The sequence below is a fragment of the Lithobates pipiens genome, unplaced genomic scaffold, assembly GCF_037356315.1.
Source record: "Lithobates pipiens isolate NorthernLeopardFrog02 unplaced genomic scaffold, aLitPip1_a1.2 Scaffold_1, whole genome shotgun sequence".
Lineage (NCBI taxonomy): Eukaryota > Metazoa > Chordata > Amphibia > Anura > Ranidae > Lithobates > Lithobates pipiens.
In genome coordinates, this window is record NW_027507685.1 from 88,373,609 (window position 1) to 88,399,872 (window position 26,264).

General features: G+C 42.2%; 1 protein-coding gene across 2 annotated transcripts in view; it reads left to right on the forward strand.

Annotated features, from left to right (window-relative positions):
* The window catches only part of LOC143943337 (putative E3 ubiquitin-protein ligase MID2), a 534,268-nt gene that overhangs the window by 221,166 nt on the left and 286,838 nt on the right, over positions 1-26,264 (forward strand). For both annotated transcript variants that reach the window (XM_077465137.1, XM_077465083.1), the window contains exons 4-6: positions 4,695-4,802; positions 11,885-12,033; positions 16,619-16,746. In XM_077465137.1, coding sequence (XP_077321263.1) covers positions 4,695-4,802; positions 11,885-12,033; positions 16,619-16,746 — 385 coding nt within the window. The remainder of the gene's footprint in view (positions 1-4,694; positions 4,803-11,884; positions 12,034-16,618; positions 16,747-26,264) is intronic.

Consider the following 26,264-nt stretch of genomic DNA (forward strand, 5'->3'; position numbering starts at 1 on the left):
GGTAATGTCGTTTTCAATAAATAAGTCCTGATATTTTTCATAAAGACAAGTTGAAAAATATATTTTTTTTTTTATTAAATGACCCTTTTTGATTTTTTGTACTTTTTTTTTTTTTTGTACTGCATGCATACTAAATGTTAATCTGCTGTGGCAAGTCAACATTAACATCAGAGAAATATCATAGAGAATAGCAGTAAATTAGGGCTTTGGGTATTAAGACATTGGCATTTACTATGCTTTAAAAAGAAAAGTATCAGCAATTGCAATCGGTGTACTAATGCAAATCCATTAGTAGGAACACAAAGTACATGCCAAAAACCTTCATGGTAATGTTTTTAGTGGTGGTCATGTGACCTCTACTCTGGTCTTTCTGTTCTTTAGGACAAGGGCTGTGGGTAGAGAGATATGGCAGTGTTTCCTCTGATGTCATCATCTACTATAAGATGAAGAGAGAATTAGAAGATAAAAAGCCTGGCATCTGGTGATGTTGCAATGACACAGACTGGTAGAACTATGCAACCTTCCGTGAATGCTGGCAACTCTGGATGTTGCAGGTGTCACAGTCCTGGGTCCTCTATGGCACATGTGTCAAACACAAGGTCTGCCATGCCAATTCATGTGGCCCTCGCACCTTGAATGCAGATGCGGCACATAGCAAGCTGTTTTCTCTGGGGGCACTTGGCAGGAGGGAGGTGCCAGAAAGAGGAAGATCGGGGATGCTCTGTGCAAGACCGTTACACAGAGCAGGTACGTATGATTTTTTTTTTAAACTTGCCTTTAATATCACTTCAATAATCTCCTGGTCCTTCTCCAGACCCTGCATTTTCTGCTTCCCAGCTCCATCCCCAGCTTCTTCCCAGCAGCAGCACAAACTAAGGTGGGTGCACTGTGATGCAAGGGGAACTCTTGACTTCTAAGTGTGTGGGGGCTCTTGACTTCTGATGTAAGGGGGGGTGGGGGGCTCTGGAAATCTAGTCTTACAGATACAACTGGCCCTTTGAGGGCAACCGTAATGCTGGTGTGGCCTGTGATTAAATTGAGTTTGACAACCCTGCTTTATATGTTCTCAGGTGGGTATTTTACTGGTAGGATGAGATGAGGTAAAAATCCTGTTGGTGGCAGAGGCGCCCAGTGTGGTGAATCTAAGGAGTGATTGGATTCGTCAATTTAGCTGAACATCACGAGAAGATAAATTTCATGACTATTACTACTCCTCCTTAGTTTATGGCAGTGTTTCTCAATTCCAGTCCTCAAGGCCCACTAACGGGTCATGTTTTCAGGCTTTCCATTATTTTGCACAGGTGATTTGATCAGTTTCACTGCCTTAGTAATTACCCCAGCTGTTTCATCTGAGGGAAATCCTGAAAACATGACCTGTTGGTGTACCTTGAGGACTGGAATTGAGAAACACTGGTTTATGGTAATATACAAATGTTTGGCATTTCTCAGTTTTCTCTTTCACTGAAGTGTGTCTCTAATCCAACCAAGTGTTTTCTCTTTCACACAAAGGCTGCTTTCACACTGGGGCGGGAGCGGCGTCGGCGGTAAAGTGCCGCTATTTTTAGCGGCGCTTTACCGTCGTTTTATCGGCGGTCTGCGGGCGCTAGCGGGGTGTTTTTAACCCCCGCTAGAGGCCAAAAAAGGGTCAAACCCACCCGCAAAGCGCTGCTGCAGCGGCGCTTTGCCGGCGGTATTGCCGCGGTGTCCCATTGATTTCAATGGGTAGGAGCGGTGAATACACCGCTCCTTCACCGCTCCAAAGATGCGGCTAGCAGGACTTTTTTCACCGTCCTGCCAGCGCATCGCTCCAGTGAAAGGGGTGAAAGGGGCCGGTTTTTTTCAGGCGCTACACAGGCGCTATTTTTAGCGCTGTAACGCCTGAATACCGCCCCAGTGTGAAAGCAGCCAAACACACTTGGGTGGAAGAGAAAACCAAGAAACATCGAACATATCACAGTAAACTGAGGAAGTGATGAGTTATCGCCACAAAATGCATCTTTTGGTGAAATAAAACTGATTTTCATCTCACTTGATAACTCCAACCCATCCTTAGACACTCCACACCAGGCGCCGCTGCCATTGGTTTCAGCAACAGGATTTTACCTCCTATCAGCCTTCCGACAAAATGCTAACCTGAGGATCTGTGATGGGGATCCCTGTGACATTGGGAGCCTGCATGCACCCCATATGGAGACAGGGCCTCTTCACCTGTGTTCATGAACATTTGCATAGTTCTACCCTCTTGAGTCACCACATCCTCACCAGATGCAAGTAATATTTTCTTTTCTATGCATCATCAATTGCAGAAATAATTACATTCAGATACATACTAAACTAAAAGGGCTCTCCCCTCTCTTTTTCTGGGGCATACCTTGGAACTTTTATTGAGTCTCCAATCTGAATTTTTGGTCTGACCTTTTGGACCTTTGAGGACCACCACCAGGACCACCTAAATCCCATCACCTACTCTAGGAGTCCAACCTCAAGCAGCCATTGAGTTCCTCCAACTGCTGTAGGCCAAGGAAAATGGTTGATTGATACCCCTTGTTGTTCTTACAGCAGTTTAGAGAAGGAGTTACTCTAGGTGCTGAAGGTGAAGTGCTGGATCCAGGTCTTTAAAGTTAGTCTTTAGGGTCCTCTTCATGTAAATGGTAAAAACGATTGGTTCAGATGCGTTTTTACTCCCTCTGACAGACCAACAGCAGTATTGCCTCCTGATACCTAGAAGCTGCTGCTCTATTATATCCTTGGATCGCTTTTCAGCCTTAATGAGATTAATGACTTGGATTCAGCAGTTCTCTGCACAATGGGGGACCCTTTCTGGAAAAGAAGGGGTCACCCAAATTGCAAAATTCATATGTAGATAGAAATGGGTGCCATGCTATCGTCTCAAGAGTCCAAAGTCCTTTATTGATATTATAAGTGTCAAAAGGAAAACAACATTGCCAACAAGTTTCTGGGGCCATAAAACCTCCTTCTTCATGATTACCTTTATATATTTTTGTAGCCCTGATGAACAGTTCTGATGAAATTTTTTGTAGCCACAATGAAGGGAGATTTCTGGCCTCAAAATGCACTGGCTGCCTTTTGTTCTCCGGATGCCACTCGTGAGATCAATAAAGGACTTTGGACTTATGTGGGGACAGTTTGGTGCTCTTTTTTTCATCTACACAGAGAAAGTGTTACTCTGTCAGGACCCGTATTTGAACCTGCAACTTCTGCTGTGTCTGGCAGTATCTCTTCTTGCTGAGCCACCTGATATGCTGGACAGCTCTGTGGACAATTCCTTGGACAATCTTGTCTTGAACCTTGTTTCTGGTGAACCTTGAACTCTCTGTTCCTCCCATGAACTTCCTATTTAAGCAAAGCCTTTGTCATATTTGCCATTTAATTGTGCTCTGTCCAACCAATATCTCGCTCTTGTCATTCCTGCTGCCACTCGTTACTGACCTTTTTGTTTGTTCCTTGACTATGCTTTTGCTTGATCCCAACCTGCGATTGCTTGTTACTGACTTTTGTCTTGTTTACTGACTGCGCTTGATCCCTCACAGCTTTAATCTGTTATTGGACTATGGCTTGTTCACCTCCTAGTGGGACGATTTTGAGGACCACGACCTGGTCATGCAGCAAAACCAACAATCTCCACCATCAGAAGCTCTGGTGAACACCAGTTAGTGCTTAAACACCATACCTCGAATGAGCCCTCATCATCTACCAGGGTGACCTGCTTGTATACTTATCATGCTGGTTGGTTGGGAGCTTCTCTACTGCTATAGCTACTGGACATTTAGCCTGATCCATTACCGTGACATACACTCATTTAGCAGAAAGAAAGATGCTGGATATAACATGCCCTGTTAGGGGAGACCAGCCTCTTCCTCTAATGGTTGTGACAAGAATATAATACTGGAAGATAAACCTGCATTATCATGCTGCAATCACAGACTTGTAGCACTAAGCATAGGGTGACAACACCATTGTAAATTCAAAAGGCTGCATACAAAGTTGTCATCATAAAACTGGAAGGTAATCTGGACACACACTGAAACTGACAGGATCAACAAATATTTTTTTTGATATTATAACAAATAAAAAGGAATTTAGTACTAACAGCCCAATTAAAAATAAAAAAAACACTTCAACTCTTCAAAACCCCTGCCCTCTATGAATTAATAGTAGATTCAAAAACATTCTTCATATGCAATGCTGCTTTATGTAAAAAGCATACTCTTTAGACCCTGTGACTTCATCACAACATCCTTTTTGCTGCCATTCTTGTGCTGGTGGTAGGAGTCATGCCGACAACGCCTGTAGCCATTGACAGTCCAGGAGCTGTCGCCTCCGGCGCTGCAAGCCTCCTGGTGATACTACAGGGGGGCCATCCTGCCAATGCTGGCACAAGTGCACGTAGACAGGAAGTGTGTTGGAAATCGGCAGCACTAACACATAATAAGGGATAAAAAAGACGAAAACAAGTGCTTCATTAAGAAAATTTGAAAAATAGCAATTATTTATGACATACAAGCAAACTAAAGGTTGCCCAGTTGCAATCTAGATCCACAAATTGTTTGTGTTCCATAACCCATGTAATATATCAAAAGCGTTGCTATAATTGTACTACACTGGATTATCTTTGGCATAAAAAATTGGTTTGATCTCATCATAAAGTCTTTCTATGTAATGTTTTTCTCTAGGTGAACACAAGTATGCATGAGGCCAAGCTTAATGAAGAATGTGATGAACTTGTCGACATTATACATAGAAGAAAGCAGATGATTTCCGTAAAAATCAAGGAGACAAAAGTGAGTTTTCCTGCTCAGCTCTAATATTACGTTATAAATACATTTATCCAAACCAAAAAGCAGTAACAAATGTCAGAGGTTAGGAAATCCAAATATGACTTTTTAGTGTTTGGTAGATGCTGAAGTGTCTTCTACACTATATGGGCAAATGTTTGTGGAGACCCCACCATCACATCTATCTGAGCTTGTTGGACATCCCATTCCAAAACCAAGGGTATTATTATGGATTGGCTGTCGGATATGGATTATTTTTGCCTATAACAGCCTCCACTTCCAAGAAGACTTTCCATCAGATTTTGGGGGTGTCTGTGGGAATTTGTGCCCATTTGTGAGGTCAGGTACTGATGTTGAATACGAAAACCTGGCTCGGAATTGACATTCCAATTCATTCCAAATGTGTTCAGGTTTCTCTGGAGGCTAGTCAAGACCTCCACACCAAACTGGTCAAAGCATGTCTCTATGGAACTGGCTTTGTACACAGGGGCACAGTCATAACTGGAACAGAAAAGACTCTTCACCAAACTTTCCCACAAGGTTGGAAGCACAGAGTTGTCTAAAATGTGTCCTTGCATGCTGTGGTGTTAATAGAACCCTTCACTGGAAACACCTAAACTCAATAGTTTGTAGGGATAGCAACAGAACTTCTGCAATGTAGTGGGTGGGGTGTGATGGTCAGGTGTCCACATATCTTTTGACAAATAGTGTACCTCTCAGGAACTCTACTGGTGAGTTCTTCAGGTCTAGGCACCTGATGTGGCCATTATTCCTGTTGGATTTTTTTTTATTTGTTTATGGGCACAGCAGTATGCAGAGACTTGATCACACAAAGGAGGACATGAGATCACAAAAATGCCAGGTGGACAGAAATGGAGTGGAGCATAAGGCAGGAAGATATCTCTGTTGACATATAGAAATCGAAAGGGATGATTCATTGGACTCTACTCATAATTAAATATCACTTTTAGGGTGAACTGAACTTTTAATGACTTAAACAAAATGAGATTGCATACAAATAGGGACCCAGCATTGTTAACTTGTACAACTTGATCTAATATAAGGTGTAAAGCAGGCCATGAAAGGGTAATTTTTTATTTCGTCCAACCAGTGGTAGATCAACTTCTGTACAAGCACAGTGCTCACAAATGGATAGAGATTTGGTTGGTCCCTGCTAAACTGGCCACATTTGGATCCATCTATGGGCAGCTTAAAAAAAAAAAAAAAAAAACAACATGTTATACTTATCTGCTCTGTGTAATTGTTTTGCACAGAACAGTCTTGATCCTCTTCTTATTCGGTCCCCGCTGGTGGTCCTGGCTCCTTCCCCCTTCCAAGTGCCCCCCCCAATAGCAAGCCTATTTCTATAGGGGCCCTCAAGCAGGCTCCATCCCAAGTCTCGCTCTGTGTGTCCATTCTCACACACAGCGCGGCTTAGTCTCGCTCCCACCCTCTCCTCATTGGCTCACTGGCTGTGATTGACAGCAGCAGGAGCCAATGACTCCCACATCTGCGTGAGCCAATAAGGAGAGAGAGACCCAGGAGAACTGCTGCTCTCATGCACATTGCTGGAACAGATAGGGCATAGGTAAAGGGGGCTGCACCCAGAGGATAGATAGATGCATAGAATGCATTAAGGTAAAAAACCTTCTGCTTTTAGAACCACTTTAAGGAGCATCACCCTCTGCAAAGCAGCAGCTGGTGCAGAAAGACAGCTAACAAACCAGCATTTGCAGAAGGAGCCTTACCCCTTGCAATGTTCTACATTTTGTCATGTTACAACCAAAAACATAAATGTATTTTATTGGGATTTTATTTAATAGACCAACACAAAGTGGCACATAATATGAAAACTTAATGGAAAAAGAAATATGTCAAAAGTGTGGCATACATTTGTAATCGGGCCCCCTGAGTCAATACTTTGTAGAATCATCTTTTGCTGCAATTGCAGCTGCAAGTCTTTTTGAAGATGTCTCTACCAGCTTTGCACATCTAGAGAGTGAAAATGTTGCCCGTTCTTCTGTGAAAAATAACTCAAGTCCTGTCAGATTGGATGGAGAGCGTCTGTGAACAGCAGTTTTCAAGTCTTGCCACAGATTCTCAATTGGATTTAGGTCTGGACTTTGACTGGGCCATTATATCACATGAATATGCTTTGATCTAAACCATTCCATTGTAACTCTGGCTGTATGTTTAGGGTCGTTGTCCTGCTGGAAGGTGAACCTCTGCCCAGGTCTAAAGTCTTTTGCAGACTCTAACAGGTTTTCTTTTAAGATTGCCCTGTATTTGGCTGCATCCATCTTCCCAGCAACTCTGACCAGCTTCCCTGTCCCTGCTGAAGAAAGGCATCCCCCACAGCATGATGCTGCCACCGCCATGTTTCATGGTGTGTTCAGGGTGATGTACGGCGTTAGTTTTCTGACACATTTTGTTTTTAGGCCACAAAGTTACATTTTGGTCTCATCTGACCAGAGCACCTTCTTCCACGTTTTCTGTGTCCCCCACATGGTTTCTCGCAAACTGAAAACGGGACTTATTATGGCTTTCTTTCAACAATGGCTTTCCTCTTGCCACTCTTCCATAAAGGCTAAATTTCTGGAGTGCATGACTAAAAGTTGTCCTGTGGACAGATTCTCCCACCTGAGCTGTGGATCTCTGCAGCTCCTCCAGAGTTACCATGGGCCTCTTGGCTGCTTCTCTGATAAATGCTCTCCTTGCCCGGCCTGTCAATTTAGGTGGACAGCCATGTCTTGGTAGGTTTGCAGTTGTGCCATGCTCTTTCCATTTTCAGATGATGGATTGAACAGTGCTCTGTGAGATGTTCAAAGCTTGGGATATTTTTATATAACCTAACCCTGCTTTAAACTTCTCCACAACTTTATCCTTGACCTGTCTGGTGTGTTCCTTTGGCCTTCATGATTGGGTTTTTTCACTAAGGTTCTCTAACAAACCTCTGAGGGCTTTGCAGAACATCTGTATTTATACTGAGATTAAATTACACACAGGTGGACTCTGTTTACTAATTAGGTGACTTCTCAAGGCAATTGGTTCCACTAGATTTTAATTAGGGGTATTCGAGTAAAGGGGGCTGAATACAAACGCACACCCCATTTTTTTAATATTTATTTGTAAAAAAAAAAAAAGGTTGAAACCCATTTATAATTTTCCTTCCACTTCACAATTATGTGCCACTTTATTGGTCCATCTCATAAAATCCCAATAAAATACATTTACGTTTTTGGTTATAACATGATAAAATGTGGAAAATTTCAAGGAGTATGAATACTTTTTCAAGGCACTGTATTTCTTTCATCACAGATTTAATTTAATAGGTCTTCTAGCTGTAGCTTTAGGACAACTTTTAGCAGACTTTAGAAAGCTTCCAACGGATCCCAAATTTGTAAGTCTGCATATAGCTCGTTTAATGCTATAGCAAGAGCTCCCATTGATATATTAATTAATGGTTTATATAAACTGTTAATGTGGGGTGCAAGGAATTGCAAATTGACATAACACTGTTTGTCTCCAATACCCGAAGCCTTTGATCAATATAATTACTAGTACTCAATATATACTGTAATATAATGTATACATGAGTCCGGGCACAGGTGTCTGGATCTCATCCTAATCTTATGGGATTTTTGGGGTATCAGCTCCTTTGCTTCTTGTTTAATGTAGGAGTAAGGACCTAGTTCCCTGCTGGGATCTGTGGTTCCATAGCTTTTTTTTCCTTTTTCTTCTTCCTGAGATTTTTTCCTGCAGAGATCTTAAATCAACAGCCAGGTTCAGTGAGCAGCTAGATAATCTAGATCCTGTGGTCACCCTAATCTGGCCAATAAGCATGTGCAGACCTTTAGCTAAGTGCTGGGTCGGACACGACAAAGCCCCGTCCTGGGCCAGGGCTAAACATCTCGCAGGAACACATATGACCAGGCACCTGTAGTCTGTGTCACAGTTGTTAACCTGGCTAACAGCCTCCTACTTCGGTAGAAAGGAGGCTCTGTCATGGAAGGCTTACCTGATGCTCTACTGGATTGGTAAGTAGATGTCGCCTCCCTTCCCTCTCTGGAAGCGGTGTGGGGCACGGGGACTCCCTGAGGTTGGTCTGCTCTCCAGGGTTCTCCTTCGTTCTCCCCTTGAGGATTGGGCTCCTATACCCTACCCCCCTTTCTCCCCTCCTCTTCCCCCCTCTTCCCCCCGTTAATGGGGTGCTACTCTGCGGCCTGTGATCAAAATGTCAGGTAGCCCTACTTGTAACTCCTCTTCTTTTTTATTGCAGGTAAATAATGGATTCTAAGCAGAAGGAATGTGCCGTCATTGAGTTCATGATGAAGGAAGGGTGCAGGCTGTCCGACATCCACAGAAGGGGCTATAGAATGTTTATGGAGATGACACCATTGACCAGAGAAATATCCGGTCAATGGTGTCATCTCTGGAAACATTCTGTAGCCTTTAGTGGATGTTGGACAGTCTGCACCCTCCTTGATCAAAATCGCAGTAATGGCACATTGCTTATGCTTGGAAACCGTTATTTACATGCAATGAAAAAGAAGAGCTCCGATAGAGAAAGCGTTTCCCTAACAACCTTTGAAATCGGGCGACCTGTGTAAGTTAATTGCTTTCGGTGCAGCCCTCATTTAAGCACAGAAATGTCAATCCACGTGATTTTTGCAATCAAATTTTATCCCAATTCGGGCACTTGAATATTGGTAAAGGCACCTAAACAGGACATTGATCCATTCAGTATTCACATTCTATCACATACCTGGTAGGAGGTCAAGGTGAGAAGAGGGCTTCCCTTCCCTAACTATGCAAAAATATCTATACCTGGAATTCCGCTTTAAGTTTTGGTATTATGAACTAGCCTTGAGTAAAGTTATAGTTCTAGATCAACACACATGAGCCCAATCAGTGTCCTGCTCACCGTAATCCCCTGTGAAGAGGAACATTTGACTTGGGGTGCACACTTATCAATAGCCTATAACAAATGCAGACTGTAATAAACTCCTTCAGGTGGACATTACTTGAAATGTACTTAGATCAAGTCAGTATCTTACTTCAAACCAGGGAAATCTTTATACAGGCGGAACAATGTCCATGGATGTAAATAAAAACCAGTATAGTATTGTGTTCCAGAGAAGGAACTCTTAAGATTTAGAGTTTATCAGATAGCATGTATAGCATAAATCCCAGCTTGCCATGGTGACTAGAAAAAAATTGCATCCTGGCACCTGGGGTTTTGTCAGCCCGTTCCCAGGCATGAGCAATTTCTATTGCCCAATGCCCTGGACATGCAGTTCTGGGCCGGGGGCAGCTGGTTGCTGTCTGCATGGTCAGCTAGTTCTGGGAAGGCATCTTTTGACATCCTCCCAGAACCTCGCCCCACCTGACAGTGCTGCAAGCTGAAAATTCGTCTGGGCAGGAGGGGGGGGGGGAGGGGGGGGGGTTAGTGCCCGGTAGGCAAGTGGCTAACATTAGCTTTGCTTAGCTCACCCTCAACTCCGTATATTCTCTGTGTGTAAATCTGTGTTGTGCATCTGCAAAGATTCACAGGGCTACATAAGAGAAGGACTTTTGTCATTGAAATTAAAGCTTTGTTAGTTTAAAAGTAACTGGCTTCTAGATTTTTAGCAAATTTGTCAAACCCTGACACATAGAACTAGTCTCATACGCTATATTGTCATAAGTATTAGGATGCATGCCTTTACTCTCATATGAACTTTAATGGCATCCCAGTCTTAGTCCGTAGGGTTCAATATTGAGTTGGCCCACCCTTTGCAGCTATAACAGCTTCAACTCTTCTGGGAAGGCTGTCCACAAGGTTTAGGAGTGTGTCTATGGGAATTTTTGATCATTCTTCCAGAAGCACATTTGTGAGGCCAGGCACTGGTGTTGAACGAGAAGGCCTGGCTCACAGTCTCCACTCTAATTCATCCCAAAGGTGTTCTATCATGTTGAAGTCAGGACTCTGTACGGGCTAGTCAAGTTTTTCCACCCCAAACTTGCTCATCCATCTCTTTATGGACCTTTCTTTGTTCACTGGTGTGCAGTCATGTTGGAACAGGAAGGGGCCATCCCCAAACTGTTCCCACAAAGTTGGGAGCACGAAATTGTCAAAAATGTCTTGGTATGCTGATGCTTTAGGAGTTCCCTTCTCTGGAACTAAGGGGCCAATCCCAACCACTGAAAAACAACCCCACACCATAGTCCCCCCTCCACCAAATTATTTGGAGCAGTGCACAAAAGCAAAGTACATAAAGACATTGATGAGAAGGAACTTGACTGGCCTGTACTGACCTCAACCCAATAGAACACCTTTGGGATGAATTAGAGTGGAGACTGCGAGCCGGGCCTTCAAGTTCTCATATCAGTGCCTGACCTCACAAATGATCTTCTGGAAGAATGGTCAGACATTTCATAGACGCACTCCTAAACCTTGTGGACAGCCTTCCCAGAAGAGTTGAAGCTGTTATAGCACCAAAGGGTGGGCCAGCTCAATATTGACCCCTACGGACTAAGACTGGGATGCCATTAAAATTCATGTGCATGGAGATCCTTCTTAGAAATCCCAGTTGGCTCCTTGTGCCATCCACCCTGGAGCAAATTTACCAGATCATATGTCCACTGGGAAGGGGGGGGGGGGGTGAAGGAGAGGTAATCCTACCTCATTTGGTAGACATATGCTTTGGTAATTATATTTTTCAAAAAGTGTTTAAAAAAAAAAACATGACAATTACTTATGAACCAGTCTCGTATCTCCATAGGAGAAATTTTTGTTGAAAATGCCAGTTGGCTCCTAGTGCCATCCACCCTGAAGCAAATTATCATATCTCAACCAAGGGGGTAGAGAGAGGTGAGTCTACCCTTTTGGTAGACCTACAGTATGTTAATAAATAATAAAAAAGGTAATTATTTATGGTACACAGTGCTTTAGTAAGCTAAACATCATCCGGTTAGGATTTAGATCTGCCTTAGATTGCCAAAAATGTCAATAACCATTTTGAGCAGTTCAGCGTAAAGTGGCTGGTTTTACGTGTTTAATACAATGCCTACGCTATCTCGCAACATAAATCCTTCTTGGCTTTCAGGTAACAAAGCTGAGGAAACTTGCACAGCAAATTGCCAACTGTCGGCAAAGACTGGAGCGATCCACAGTGCTAATAAATCAAGCTGACCATCTTCTGAAGGAGAGCGATCACGCAAGATTTCTGCAAGCAGCAAAAACTGTTGTAGACAGGTAGGTGACTTTCAAAAACCAAGTATAGTGAAGATGAAAAGCAAAATAACTCTTTAGTGGCCATTTTTAGATTGTAAGCTCTAACGAGCAGGGCCCTCTGATTCCTCTTGTACCAAATTGTAATGTAACTGTAATGTCTGCCTTCATGTTGTAAAGCGCTGAGCAAACTGTTGGCGCTATATAAAACCTGTATAATAATAATAATAATAATAATAATAATTGAAGCTTGGACACTTTTTAGCCACGTCCATATGGGTCGGAGTTCATCTGACTCTGTGGCTAATTTACACACCAAAATCATTTTTATTTTAGGGTTTCATAAACTTAGTGTTTCATTCTATACTAACAACTGAATAAAATTGTAAACAATAAATAAATAAAATTAATAAATACATTTAATTACATTTTTTGTTAGTTTATTTAATTCCATAGTTTTGTTATTTTATTATTTTTTAATTCCATAGGTCTCTACAATTACAAAATAAAAAAAAGGTACAATGCAATTTCTTTGTGAAGGAAGCTTTATAAGCACTATGATATAGTTGGAAACCATTATAACTGGTCAAACATATCAATATTTATTTGGTATACCAGTTTAATAAAATCTCTGATGGTTTTTTTTTCTTTCTTTTTTTATTATAGAATGACAAATGAATACCATTGTAAGAAACTGTTTAATATAATTAAAATAAATTATAGAATGACAGCTGAACAATATGTAGGAAATATAAAATGTAGACATCCTTTTCTTTTTACATTTGCAATGTATTATTTTGAATCTGTTTTTGTTTAATACTGTAATTTATTTTTTATTTTCTTTATTTTTTTTTATCACTGTAGCTGTCTTTTACAATTACAGTATTAACCACTTGGGATCCGCGCTATTGCAAAATGACGGCAACAGCGCGGACCCACATTTCCGGGACCAAGTCTATTGACGTCGTCCCGGATACGAGCGGCCTGCGCGCCCCCTGAGGGGCGCGCGCGGCGCGCTCTGTGATTGGCGAGTCCGTGAGACTCGCCTGATCACCGATCCGTGTAAGGGGTCGATCCCGACCCCTTATCACGTGATCAGCTGTCAGCCAATGACAGCTGATCATGTGATAAAACGGAGCCGGTAATCGGCTAGTATTCCTCCTCGCGCTGACAGCGCGAGGAGAAAAAAAAAAAGCCGATCGCCGGCGGCCGTGTTCGGGACATCAGTCCCGATCACGGCCAGCAATTCAAGCGGACACCTGCCCCCTGCCAGTGCCCACCTGCCACCCGCAGTGCCATCCTGAAATAAAGTAAGTGCCCCCCTGTCAGTGCCACCCAGCAGTGCCCATAGTGCCCACAGTGCCACCCACAGTGCCACCCAGCAGTGCCACCCACAGTGCCACCCAAAATCTGCCTCAAAGGTGCTGCACCCCAGTGCCGCCCATCAGTGCCCAGCAGTGCCGCCCATCAGTGCCCAGCAGTGCCGCCCATCAGTGCCCAGCAGTGCCACCTATCAGAGCCACCTATCAGTGCCACCTATCAGTGCCCATCAGTCCCATCTATCTGTGGTACCTATCAGTGCCCATCCGTGCCACCCATCCGTGCCACCCATCCGTGCCACTTATCCGTGCCACCCATCCGTGCCATCTTATCTGTGCCCATCTTTGCCCATCAGTGCCGCCTTATCTGTGCCCATCGGTGCCGCCTTATCTGTGCCTATTAGTGCCGCCTTAACTATGCCTATCAGTGCCCACCAGTGCAGCCTATCAGTGCCCACCAATGCAGCCCATCAGTGCCCACCAATGCAGCCCATCAGTGCCCACCAATGCAGCCTATCAGTGCCGCCTAATCAGCGCACTTCAATGAAGGAGAAAAATGACCCGTTTGCAAAATTTTATAACAAACTATTAAAACATGATTTTTTTTTTTTTTTTTTTTGCATCTTTTTTTGTTTGTTTAGCAAAAAATAAAACTCCGAGCTGTAACTAAATACCACCAAAAGAAAGCTCTATTTGTGGGAAAAAAATGATAAAAATTTCATTTGGGTACAGTGTTGTATGACCGCGTAATTGTCACTCAAAGTGCATCAGCGCTGAAAGCTGAAAATTGGTCTGGGACTGAGGGGGGTTTAAGTGCCCAGTAAGCAAGTGGTTAAACAATGGTACACTGCCATTTTTGTGAATGATGCTTTATTTAGCTTATGAGCATTATGAGGTAATATAAAACCTCAAGATTGGTTATACGGGGACATGTACATCTTGTAAAATTAGAATATTATCAAAAAGTTAATTTATTTCAGTAATTAAATTCAAAAAGCGAAACTCGTATATTTTATATAGATGTGTTACACACAGAGTGATATATTTCAAGCATGTCTTTTTTTTTATTTGATGATCATGGCTTACAGCTAGTGAAAACCCAAAATTCAGTATCCTAGAAAATTAGAATATTACATAAGACCAATATAAAAAAAAAAGGATTTTTAATACAGAAATGTTGGCTGAAAAGTAAGTCCATGTACAGTATAGTATGAACGTAATACTTGGTCAGGGCTCCTTTTGCATGAACTACGACATCAATGGTATCACTGTGCTTGATTGGCCAGCAAACTTGCCTGACCTAAACCCCATAGAGAATCTGTGGGGTATTGTCAAGAGGAAGATGAGACACCAGACCCAACAATGCAGATGAGCTGAAGGCCACTATCAAAGAAATCTGGGCTTCCATAACACATCAGCAGTGCCACAGGCTGATCGTCTCCATGCCACACCGCATTGATGTTCGTAATTCATGCAAAAGGAGCCCCGACCAAGTATTGAGTGCATACTATACTGTACATGGACAGACTTTTCACTAAGCCAACATTTCTGTAATAACCTGATTTTCTGAGATACTACATTTTTTGAGTTTTCTCTAGCTGTAAGCCATAATCATCAAAATAAAAAGAAAGCAATGCTTGAAATATATCACTCTGTATGTAATGCATCTATATTAAATATATGAGATTGACTTTTTGAAGTGAATTACTGAAATAAATTAAAGTTCTGATATTCTAATTTCATCAGATGCACCTGTGTATGACATTTATTTGGTAAACCAGTTTAATACATTCTCTGCTTATGTGTTTTATTTATTTTATTTATTATATGTTGACAGCTGAATTAAACTGTAGGAAAAATAGTATACATAATACTTTTTATATTTGTAATTTATTATTGTTTAATACTGTAATTATCTCATACAACTCCATTATTGAACAACGGTATACGGTCCTCTTCAGCCTGCACTGGCTTATTTTTTCTAAACAAAATTCCATCTATGATATGAGCACTATGACATAGTTATCACGTGATTGCAAACTATTCTGATTGGTCAGACAGGGAATGATATATAAGGCATTTATTTGATATACCAGTTTAATACATTATTTGCTTGTGTTTATTTTATTTTTTATTATAGGATGAAAACTGAATAATATTGTAAAGAATAAATAAAATAATACTATATTTTTGATATTTTTTTACTTTTTTTTTCTTATTACTGTAGCTGTCTCTTAAAATTACATTATGAAACAATGGTACACTACCATTTAGCTTATGAGCATTATGAGATAATTAAACACCATTATGATTGTTTAGACAGGGACAGATATACAAGAGTTTTAAGTTTAAAAAAATCTCTGCTTATGTTATTGTATATATTTAAGATAGCAGTTAAATAAAACTGTAGAAAAAAATAATATACATAATACTTTTTATATCTGTAATTTAATATTGTAATTATCTCATACAATTCCATTATTAAACAACAGTACTTTGTCCTCTTCAGCCTCAAGGGGGGGTGTTACTGGGATCCCTGTGCAAGAGAAGAAACACATGGATGGGTCACATTACATAAAATGCACAGATTAAATGTGAAAAAATATATCTGATGACAGCTCCACTTTATGTACAGATATACAATATGCAGTCTATTTTTACAAAAACAATATGTTTGATGCGTGTGACCTAACCATCACAAATTCCGTCTATATTTTGCTTAATACAGTGATTTTCTATGATCATCAGCTCCACCTAGTGGCCATAAAGGGGTATTTTCCTGACTGAGGTATTTCACAAAATAAATACCACATTATTGCCATCAGGTGGAGCTAGTACATAATCTTTTAAAGCAGAATCCATGAGGGCTGGGTGAATGTGTGTGACATTTGTTCAACATATATACTGTGTGTGTATGTGTGTGTGTGTGTGTGTGTGTGTGTGTGTGTGTGTGCATATACACACACACACACACATACATACATACATATATATATATATATATATATATATATATATATATATATATATTATAATTTTTTTTATTTTTATTTTTTTTACAAAAAGACCCCTTGGTGCTTTCTCTAGAATTAAATATTTCAGTTTAACTAGCTTTGGCTTGTGCTTTTGGGGTATTTTTTACTTGAAATTAATAATTACCTTTAGATCATTTTTTCTTATTGCAATTAAAAAAAAAATGCTTGCTTACATAAAGCGAGTATTTTCTAAATCAGCTGATAAAAAGTCTCAGTACAGCCCAAATATTTAATGGTACTGTTATCTCGTGTCAGGGTATCCATGGCAACAACTTCCTCTCAAGTTCCTTTCCCTGATGTCAATTTAAATGATGCCTTTGAAAACTTTGCCCTGGATTTCTCCAGAGAGAAGAAATTGTTGGAAGGACTGGACTATGTAACCGGTAAGTAGATAAAATACAAAAAAAAAAAAAATAATCATAATAATTCTGCTTTTCCTCTAATAACCTTTTATGTCTGAATATACACATATTTTTACATTTGCCATGGTATTGTGCTTGAACTATGTGTTCCTTGTTAAAAATTCTTGAAAGTTGTCAGACAATAAGAGGCAGATGTCAGGTCTTTGCTAGAATCTACAAAATGTATTCCCATGTGTCAAATTGATATTGAAGCTGAACTCCGACAGACATTTTCTAATCGTTTTTCAAAATAGGCCGAAACCACTTTTTTCACCGGGCAATTTTTAAATTTTTCACACGTTTTTGCATTTTTTTCTAAAAGAAAATAAAATGGAGGACAACTGATTAAAATTGTAGGAAAAAATGAATATATACTGTAAATCATCTTTTTATTTTTTTTGTTTTTTTACATTTTTGTAATTTATTATGTTTATGTAGCTTATTTGTTAAAGTGGTTTCTTTTTTTTTTTCTAAAAGAGAATAAAATGGAGGACAACTGAATAAAATTGAAGGAAAAAAATAATATATACTGTAAATCATCTTTTTATTTTTTAAACATTTTTGTACTTTATTATGTTTATGTAGCTTATTTGTTAAAGTGGTTCTAAAGCCTCAAGGTTATTTACCTTATTTTCCATGCATTAATGTAAAAAACCTTTTTGTGCCACAGGAGCCCCCCCCCCCCCCCTTTTTAATTCTTACTTGAACCCCATTCAATCAAGCACCCCATTAAAAAACCATGGACATTATTGAGTAGGCCCCCTTTGGAGCTCTAACAGCCTCCATTCTTCTGGGAGGGCTTTCCACAGGTGTCTGTGGGCATTTGTACACATTTGTGAGGTCAGGTACTAGTATTGCTCACAATTGGTGTTCCAGATCATCCCAAGGGTGATCAGTAAAGTTGAAGTCAGAGCTCTGTCAACACCTATCCAGGGCTGGCGCTACCACTAGGCAAACTAGGTAGCTGCCTAGGGCGCCAGACCACTGTTTTCCTTACTTGTCGGTGCAGTGTAGCCATGTAACCAACTAATGCCATCTCAGCTGCTTTGTCTGACCTATCACCGATCATTAGGGCGCAGCACAGGAGAACATGTCCCGGGTCTCCCAGCAGCGCTGACAAAACCAAAGCAAACATCCCCTGCCATCACCACTGTGCGCCTCTATGATCAGTGACACTGACCTTTCTGTCTCTCTGAGACTCTGGAGAGCGTCCCACTTGGGCCACTTCCCATCCCAGACCAGTACATGAGCTCTGCCTTTCCTAGAGGCCACTCTCCCTTCCTCCCAGCCGCCCTGTCCTGTACAGCGGTAGAATCACATGACCTGCTAGCCTATAGCTAATTGGAGTAGAGGGCGCTCTGGGTTTGATGCCTCCTCTCAAGCTTACATGAGTTTGTTGGCCACCCCGTTGCAATACCATAGACATTAATATGGAGTTAGTCCCCTTTGGAGCTATAACACTCTCCATTCTTCTGGGAAGGCTTTCCCACAAGAATGTCTGTGGGAATTTGCGCCCATTTGTGAGGTCAGGTGCTGATGTTGAATGAGAAAACCTGGCTAACAATTGACTTTCCAGTTCATCCCAAAAGTGTTCGATAGGAATGAGGTTAGGGATTGGCTCAAGCCATTTGAGTGCCTCCAATCAAGCTAGTCAAACCATGTTTAGGGTTCTTCATCTTTGAGGGATCAGGAAGGATTTTTTTTCTCCCCGTGGAGCAAATTTCAACCATCACATGACCTGCTAGCCTATAGCTGATTGGAGTATAGGTGAGTTCCGGGTCGGTGTCTCCTATCACACCTATATGAGTTTGTTGGACACCCCATTGCAATTCCATAGACATTAATATAGAGTTGGTCCCCTTTGGGTCTATAACACTCTCCATTCTTCTGGGAAGGCTTTAACACAAGAATGTCTGTGGGAATTTGCACCCATTTTTGATGTCGGGTACTGATGTTGGATGAAAAAACCTGGCTAACAATTGACGTTCAAGTTCATCGCAAAAGTGTTTGGTAGGGTTGAGGTTAGGGCTTGGTTGAAGCCACTTGAGTTCTCCCCGTGGAGCAAATTTCAACCATCACATGACCTGCTAGCCTATAGCTGATTGGAGTATAGGGTGAGTTCCGGGTCGGTGTCTCCTATCACACCTCTATGAGTTTGTTGGACACCCCATTGCAATTCCATAGACATTAATATAGAGTTGGTCCCCTTTGGGTCTATAACACTCTCCATTCTTCTGGGAAGGCTTTCCCACAAGAATGTCTGTGGGAATTTGCGCCCATTTTTGATGTCGGGTACTGATGTTGGATGAAAAAACCTGGTTAACAATTGACATTCAAGTTCATCGCAAAAGTGTTTGGTAGGGTTGAGGTTAGGGCTTGGTTAAAGCCACTTGAGTTCCTCCAATCAAGCTGGTAAAACCATGTTTAGGGTTCTTAATTTTTGTGGGATCGGGAAGGATTTTTTTTTCTCCCCGTGGGCCTTCACCAAAGTGTTACAACATGGTTGGAACAGCCCAAATGTCTAAAATGTCTTTGAACTCCGTACTGTAACCGTACTCGTCAATGGAAGAAATATGACAATTTGGAAGGGTGTCAATGTATTTTTGGCCATTTAGTGTTCTCGATGTATTAGATTTACATGACCATGCAGAACAGAAGACCTAATGTAGCAGAGCTGATATAAATCACTCACCTATAATAGTAATGAATTCAGGTAAGCACCGTATAATTAAACACAAGGGACAAGCAGCCATTGCCAGAATCTGGAAAGTAAAATAAAGAAGAAAAGATAAATCTAAGAATAACAATTGTTTGCAGACGGTAGAAGCGACATATACACACTGAATAATTCAGCCAATACATTGAAGGGTTCTGTTCACTGCATTGTTACATAATTAGGTTGAAAAAAAAGACCCAAGTAAATAAATAGAAAACATCCATATACGGAATTCTATAACCACAGTTGATCAAAAGTAAGGCAAAAAAAATAAAAATCTATACAGCATAGTCTAATGTGCTCCAGCGGAGATAAAAAAAAAAAAAAACTTGCAATGACTTTATAACTGGATCAAAGGGAAAAACAATCAGTAATTGGGTTCCACATAAAATAGATAAATTAATAGATAATTAAAATAAATACATAGTAAACCTCCATATATAGCATCCTATACCCACAGTTGATCAAAAGGAAGGCAAAAAAAAAAAAAATTCTATAACTTATGGTCCAATTTGCTCCAGCAGAGATAAAAAAAAATTGCAATGACTTAATAACTTTATCAAAAGGAAAAACAATGTTAACCAATCCCCGGGTTCCACATGAAATAAAATAGAATAAATAAATTGAAAACCTCCATATACAAATCCTATATTCACAGTTGATTAAGAGGAAAGCAAAAAAAATCCTATTGCTCCAATGGAGATAAAATACTTGCAATAATTATATAACTGAATAGACAGGAGAAACAATGTAATTCAGGGGTAGTCAACTTTTCAGAGGTAGAGATCTATCATAACCACATAGAAGACAGCAAAGATCACTGGGGTGCCGTGACCTTTTTTTTTTCTTTTTTAGTAAACTAGCAAGGCCCTAGGTCAGTATGTAGGGCAGTGTACAGAGGTCAGTAGTATGTAGGGCAGTGTACAGAGGTCAGTGGTATGTAGTACAGTGTACAGAGGTCAGTAGTTTGCAGGGCAGTGTACAGAGGTCAGTAGTATGTAGGGCAATGTACAGAGGTCAGTAGTATGTAGGGCAGTGTACAGAGGTCAGTAGTATGTAGGGCAGTGTACAGAGGTCAGTAGTATGTAGGGCAGTGTACAGAGGTCAGTAGGATGTAGGGCAGTGTACAGAGGTCAGTAGGATGTAGGGCAGTGTACAGAGGTCAGTAGGATGTAGGGCAGTGTAGAGAGGTCAGTAGGATGTAGGGCAGTGTACAGAGGTCAGTGGTATGTAGTACAGTGTACAGAGGTCAGTAGTTTGCAGGGCAGTGTAAAGAGGTCAGTAGTATGTAGGGCAATGTACAGAGGTCAGTAGTATGTAGGGCAGTGTACAGAGGTCAGTAGTATGTAGGGCAGTGTACAGAGGTCAGTAGGATGTAGGGCAGTGTACAGAGGTCAGTAGGATGTAGGGCAGTGTACAGAGGTCAGTAGGATGTAGGGCAGTGTAGAGAGGTCAGTAGGATGTAGGGCAGTGTACAGAGGTCAGTAGTAGGCAGGGCAGTGTACAGAGGTCAGTAGTATGCAGGGCAGTGTACAGAGGTCAGTAGTATACAGGGCAGTGTGCAGAGGTCAGTAGGATGTAGGGCAGTGTATAGAGGTCAGTAGTATGTAGGGCAGTGTATAGAGGTCAGTAGTATTTAGGGCAGTGTATAGAGGTCAGTAGTATGTAGGGCAGTGTATAGAGGTCAGTAGTATGTAGGGCAGAGTACAGAGGTGAGTAGTATGTAGGGCAGTGTACAGAGGTGAGTAGTATGTAGGGCAGTGTACAGAGGTGAGTAGTATGTAGGGCAGTGTACAGAGGTGAGTAGTATGTAGGGCAGTGTACAGAGGTGAGTAGTATGTAGGGCAGTGTACAGAGGTGAGTAGTATGTAGGGCAGTGTACAGAGGCCAGTAGTATGTAGGGCAGTGTACAGAGGTTAGTAGTGGATTGGGCAGTATACAGAGGTCAGTAGTATGTACATGGGGGTCTGGAGTGTATGGAACTTGGATGGTCAGGGGGCTGGAAGTTTGAAGGGCACAGTGCTGCAGGGTCAGGAGAGCATGGTACTGGATTGTCAGGAGGGCACAGTATTGGGAGCTAAGAAGGCACAGTCCTGGGAGGGTCAGGAGGGCATGGTACTGGGGGTCAGGGGGGCACACAGAGGTGTCAGCAGGGCACACAGAGAGGTCAGGAGGGCACAATTACAGGTTGGGAGGGTACAAGGGTTTTCCCCAGGCAGAGCTGGGCAGGAAAGCTGCTTTGATACAGCTACCTGTACGGCGTGCTGATCTGGCCGGTCCTCCTCTCTTGGCACGAGGTGAGCCTGAACCTTCTGCTAGCAAATACTAGGTGGCAGAGACATTCCCCGCCCCGCAGCCGCACCTTAAAGGGGCGGGGAATGCCTCTTCCTATGCTTCCCAATCCCAGACTAAGAGCTCAGGCGACAAGACACCTGAGCTCATCCCTTCTGCACTGTTGGCGGGGGAGGGAGGAGCCCTTGTGGGTCGGCATGACAGGGACTTGATCGCGATCCACCCATCACCTCCCCCCAATCGACAGGTTGCCGACCCCCAATGTAAATCAATTCTTGGGCTACATGTAAAAAAAAAAAGAATATAGAATTTAATAGAAAAAAAAAAAAACAGAAAACCTTCAGATATGGAATTCTACACCCACCGTTAAACAAAAGAAAGGAAAAAAAATTCTATAAAGCGTGGTCCAATAAAAAAAAAAAAAAAGAAATAAGAAAGAAATAGAATACAATGTAAAATAAAAAAAATAGATAGAAAAAATAAATAGAAAACCTGCATATACAGAATCCACAGTTGATCCTGGGGAATGCAAAGAAAATTTGATGAAGCATGGTCCAATTTCCTTCAGCCGAGATAAAATGATTTCAATGAATTTATAACTGAACCAACAGTAAATCAATTCCCAGGTTACAGGTTACACATAAAATAAATGAATCAATGCATTAAATTAATAGAATAAATAAATAGAAAACCTCCATATTTAGAATCGTATACCCAAGGTTAATCAAGAGGAAGGCAAAAAATTACTATTGCTCCAGTGTGGGAAAAATACTTTCAATCATTTTAAAACTGAATCGACATAAGAAACAATGTAAATCAAATCAATACTTCCATCTACAGAATTCTGTACTCACAACTAATCCAGAGGAAGGCATAAAAAAATCCTATTGTTCCAGTGGGGGGGAGAATACTTGCATCATTTTTGGGTGCCAGTTAAATGAATGTTTATGGCAGGGAAAAATCCCTAAAAAAAAAAAAAAAAAACTTTTATAGTACATCTTGACAATACGTATACACTTCACATGTGTTATCACTTTAGGAAACACAGTAAAATCACAGAAAATACCTGTTGATTTGCTAGAAATATAGTGCGCTCCTAACTTCCTGTTTGGACTGACAACATTGCTTCTGCTGCACTCAAAGGTGTTGACACTTCTGTCTGTTGGACTACAGGCTCTTGAGTAAGGATGAGCCGAACACCCTCCTGGTTCGGTTCGCACCAGAACTTTCGAACGGACCGAAAATTCGTGCGAACTTTAGAACCCCATTGAAGTCTATGGGACTCAAACGTTAGAAATAAAAAGTGCTAATTTGAATGGCTAATATGCAAGATATTGTCCTAAAAAGGGTTTGGGGACCTGGCTCCTGCCCCAGGTGATATGGGTCAATGCCAATTTTTTTTTTAAAAACAGACATTTTTTTGGGAGCACTGTTTTTAATGACGATTAAAGTGAACAAAAAAAAGTGAAATATTCCCTTAAATATCGTGCCTGGGGGGTGTCTATAGTATGCCTGTGAAGTGCCACATGTTTCCCGTGTTTAGAACAGTCGCTGCACAAAATGACATTTAACGGAAAAAAAAGTAATTTAAAACTGCTTGTGGCTTTAATGTAATATCTGGTTTCGGCAATATGGATGAAAATCATTGACAAAAATGGCATGGGTAGCCCCCCCTGCCCATTACCAGCCCCTTTGGGTCTTGTACAGATATTAAGGGGAACCCTGTACCCAAATAAATAAAAAAAAGGAAAGGCGTGGGGCTCCCAGTCCCTATATAATCGGAACATCAGTACACAGGCGGTGCAAACAAGACAGGGACTGTGTAGGTTTGTTGTGTTAAGTAGAATCTGTTTGTAATTTTGAACTGGTATATTTTTAAAGTGTAGCTCCAGTCAAAAAATCTATTTTTAAGCTTTTTGGAAAACTTAGGGAAGGGTTATCACCCCTGTATAATTTTTTTGGCCGTCCGTATTTTTTCATCTCACTTCCTGTTGTCTCCTTCCGTTTGTAAGTAGGAGACGTTTGTAAGTTGGATGTTTGAAAGTAGGGGCCTGCCCTATATGCTCTGCAGAAATTTGGCCCTAAGGTGTTGATGTTGCCACAAGTTAACACTGTAAGCCTTCAAAGTCACTCTTGGTGGGTGCTGGAGCGCCCTGCTGTGAACGATTATATCAAGAATTGTAATTACATGCCATTGTTGAACAGTGGTAGAAAAATTGGGCCTTTGGTGGTTGTGGTGGTGGTGCTGGTGCCACAACACTATAAGTCTTCACAGTTACTCTTGGTGGGCGCAGGAACGGGCCCTGCTGTCAAATATTATATCAAGAATTGTAATTAACGGGGCTGAAAAATTGGGCCTTAGGCACTGCTTGCTGGTGCCACAACTCTGCAACCTCTCCCAGATACTCTAGTTGGAGTGCAGAAATGAGCCTTGCTGCAAAGCATTGTATCAAAAATTGTATTACATGCCCCTGTTAAACAGGGGCTGAAAAATTGGGCCTTAGGCACTAGTGCTGGTGCCACGACACTGCAACCTCTCCCATATACTCTATTTGGAGTGTAGGAATGAGCCCTGCTGCAAAGCATTGCATCAAAAATTGTAATTAAATGCCCCTGTTAAAGGGGCTGAAAAATTGGGCTGGTGGCATCACCCAGAACCAAAAATGTTCTTCCAAGATATCAGTGGGATCATTAAGGAGGAAGAGGATAGTCAGTCGACATAACAGGACAGTCACTCAGCATCAGCATAGGCAGTCTTGAAGGGATGTGACATTTAAAAAAAAAAATATTCGGTTACTTCAGCTTCAGGTGCTTGGTAGCTGGTGGTGATCCAAGACTGATTCATCTCTATGAAGGTCAGTTGATCAACCGAGTCGGTGAACAGGCGCACCATGTGATCGGTTACAAAGCCACCAGCAGCACTGAAGGTGCGTTCCGAAAGTACGCTGGATGCAGGAATGCCACTAGCTCAATTGCATACTGTGCAAGCTCTGGACAGTGATCCATCCTCAAGACCCAGTAAGCCAGAGGATTTTCGGTGGGAAAGGTGTCCAAGTCTGACCTTGCCCCTAGGTATTTCTGCACCATGTAAATCAGACGCTGGCGATGGTTGCTGGAACCGATCATACCTTGGGGCTGTGGACTAAAAAATTGTCTGAACGCATCGGTCAGACGGCCACCTTCTCCACCGCTCCTTCTGACCGAAGCCTCAGCAACACGTTGTCCAGGACCAGGAGTTTGTAACCTCCCAGTCTCTGGGAGCACGTTGCACAGACCTTTCTGCAAGGCCTCCCGGAGATGTCTCATCCTCTGCTCCCTCTGCGACGGCAAGATAAGGTCGGCAACCTTACCCTTGTACCGTGGATCAAGGAGAGTGGCCAGCCAGTAATGGTCCCTCTCCTTGATCCGAAGAATACAAGGATCCTTCCGCAGGCTTTGCAGGATCAGGGAGGCCATGCAGCGTAGGTTAGCTGAGGCATTCGGTACGATGTCCTCTGGGTCACTAAGGACAACATGATCTGCAGCCACCTCAACCCAGCCACGTACAAGTCCACATGTTACTTGGGACTGTAAATAATCCCTAAAAGACTGCTGATGCTGAGTGCCAGGCTCCACCTCCATGCTGACACAAGCCGCCTCCTCCTCATCCTCCTGTGTGATGGGTTGGACAGCAGGAACACTGTCTGGATAAAGGGGGCCTTGAGAGGCTAGGAAGTCCTCCTCTTCCTGCCTCTGTTCTGCCTCAAGTGCCCTGTCCATTATTCCACGCAGCGTATGCTCCAACAGGTGGACAAGAGGTACAGTGTCACTGATGCATGCACTGTCACTGCTCACCATCGTCGTGGCCTCCTCAAATGGTGACAGTACAGTGCATGCATCCCTGATCATGCCCCACTGGCGTGGTGAGAAAAAACCAAGCTCCCCTGACCCTGTCCTGGTGCCGTACTCGCACAGGTACTCATTGATGACCCTCTGCTGCATGTGCAGCCGCTGCAGCATGGCCAACATTGAGTTCCACCTGGTGGGCATGTCATATATAAGGCAGTTCTTGGGCAGGTTCAACTCCTTTTGGAGCTCAGCCATCTGAGCACTGGCATTAAATGATCGGCGGAAATACACACAGACTTTCCTGGCCTGCCTCAGGACATCCTGTAAGCCCGGGTACCTGCCCAAGAACCGCTGCACCACCAGGTTAAGGACGTGAGCCACACAGGGCACATGGGTCAGTTGTCCCTTTCGGAGGGCGGAGAGGAGGTTGGTGCCATTGTCGAAAACCACCGTTCCTAGCTTAAGCTGGCGCGGCGTCAATCACCTCTCGGCCTGCCCCTGCAGAGCTGACAAAATATCTGCCTCAGTGTGGCTCCTGTCCCCCAAACAAACCAGCGCAAGCACGGCATGGCATCTTTTTGCCTGCGTACTTGCATAGCCCCTTGAACGCCTACGGAGCACCGCTGGTTCCGAGGACAGAGCACTGGAAAAGGCCATGGAGGAA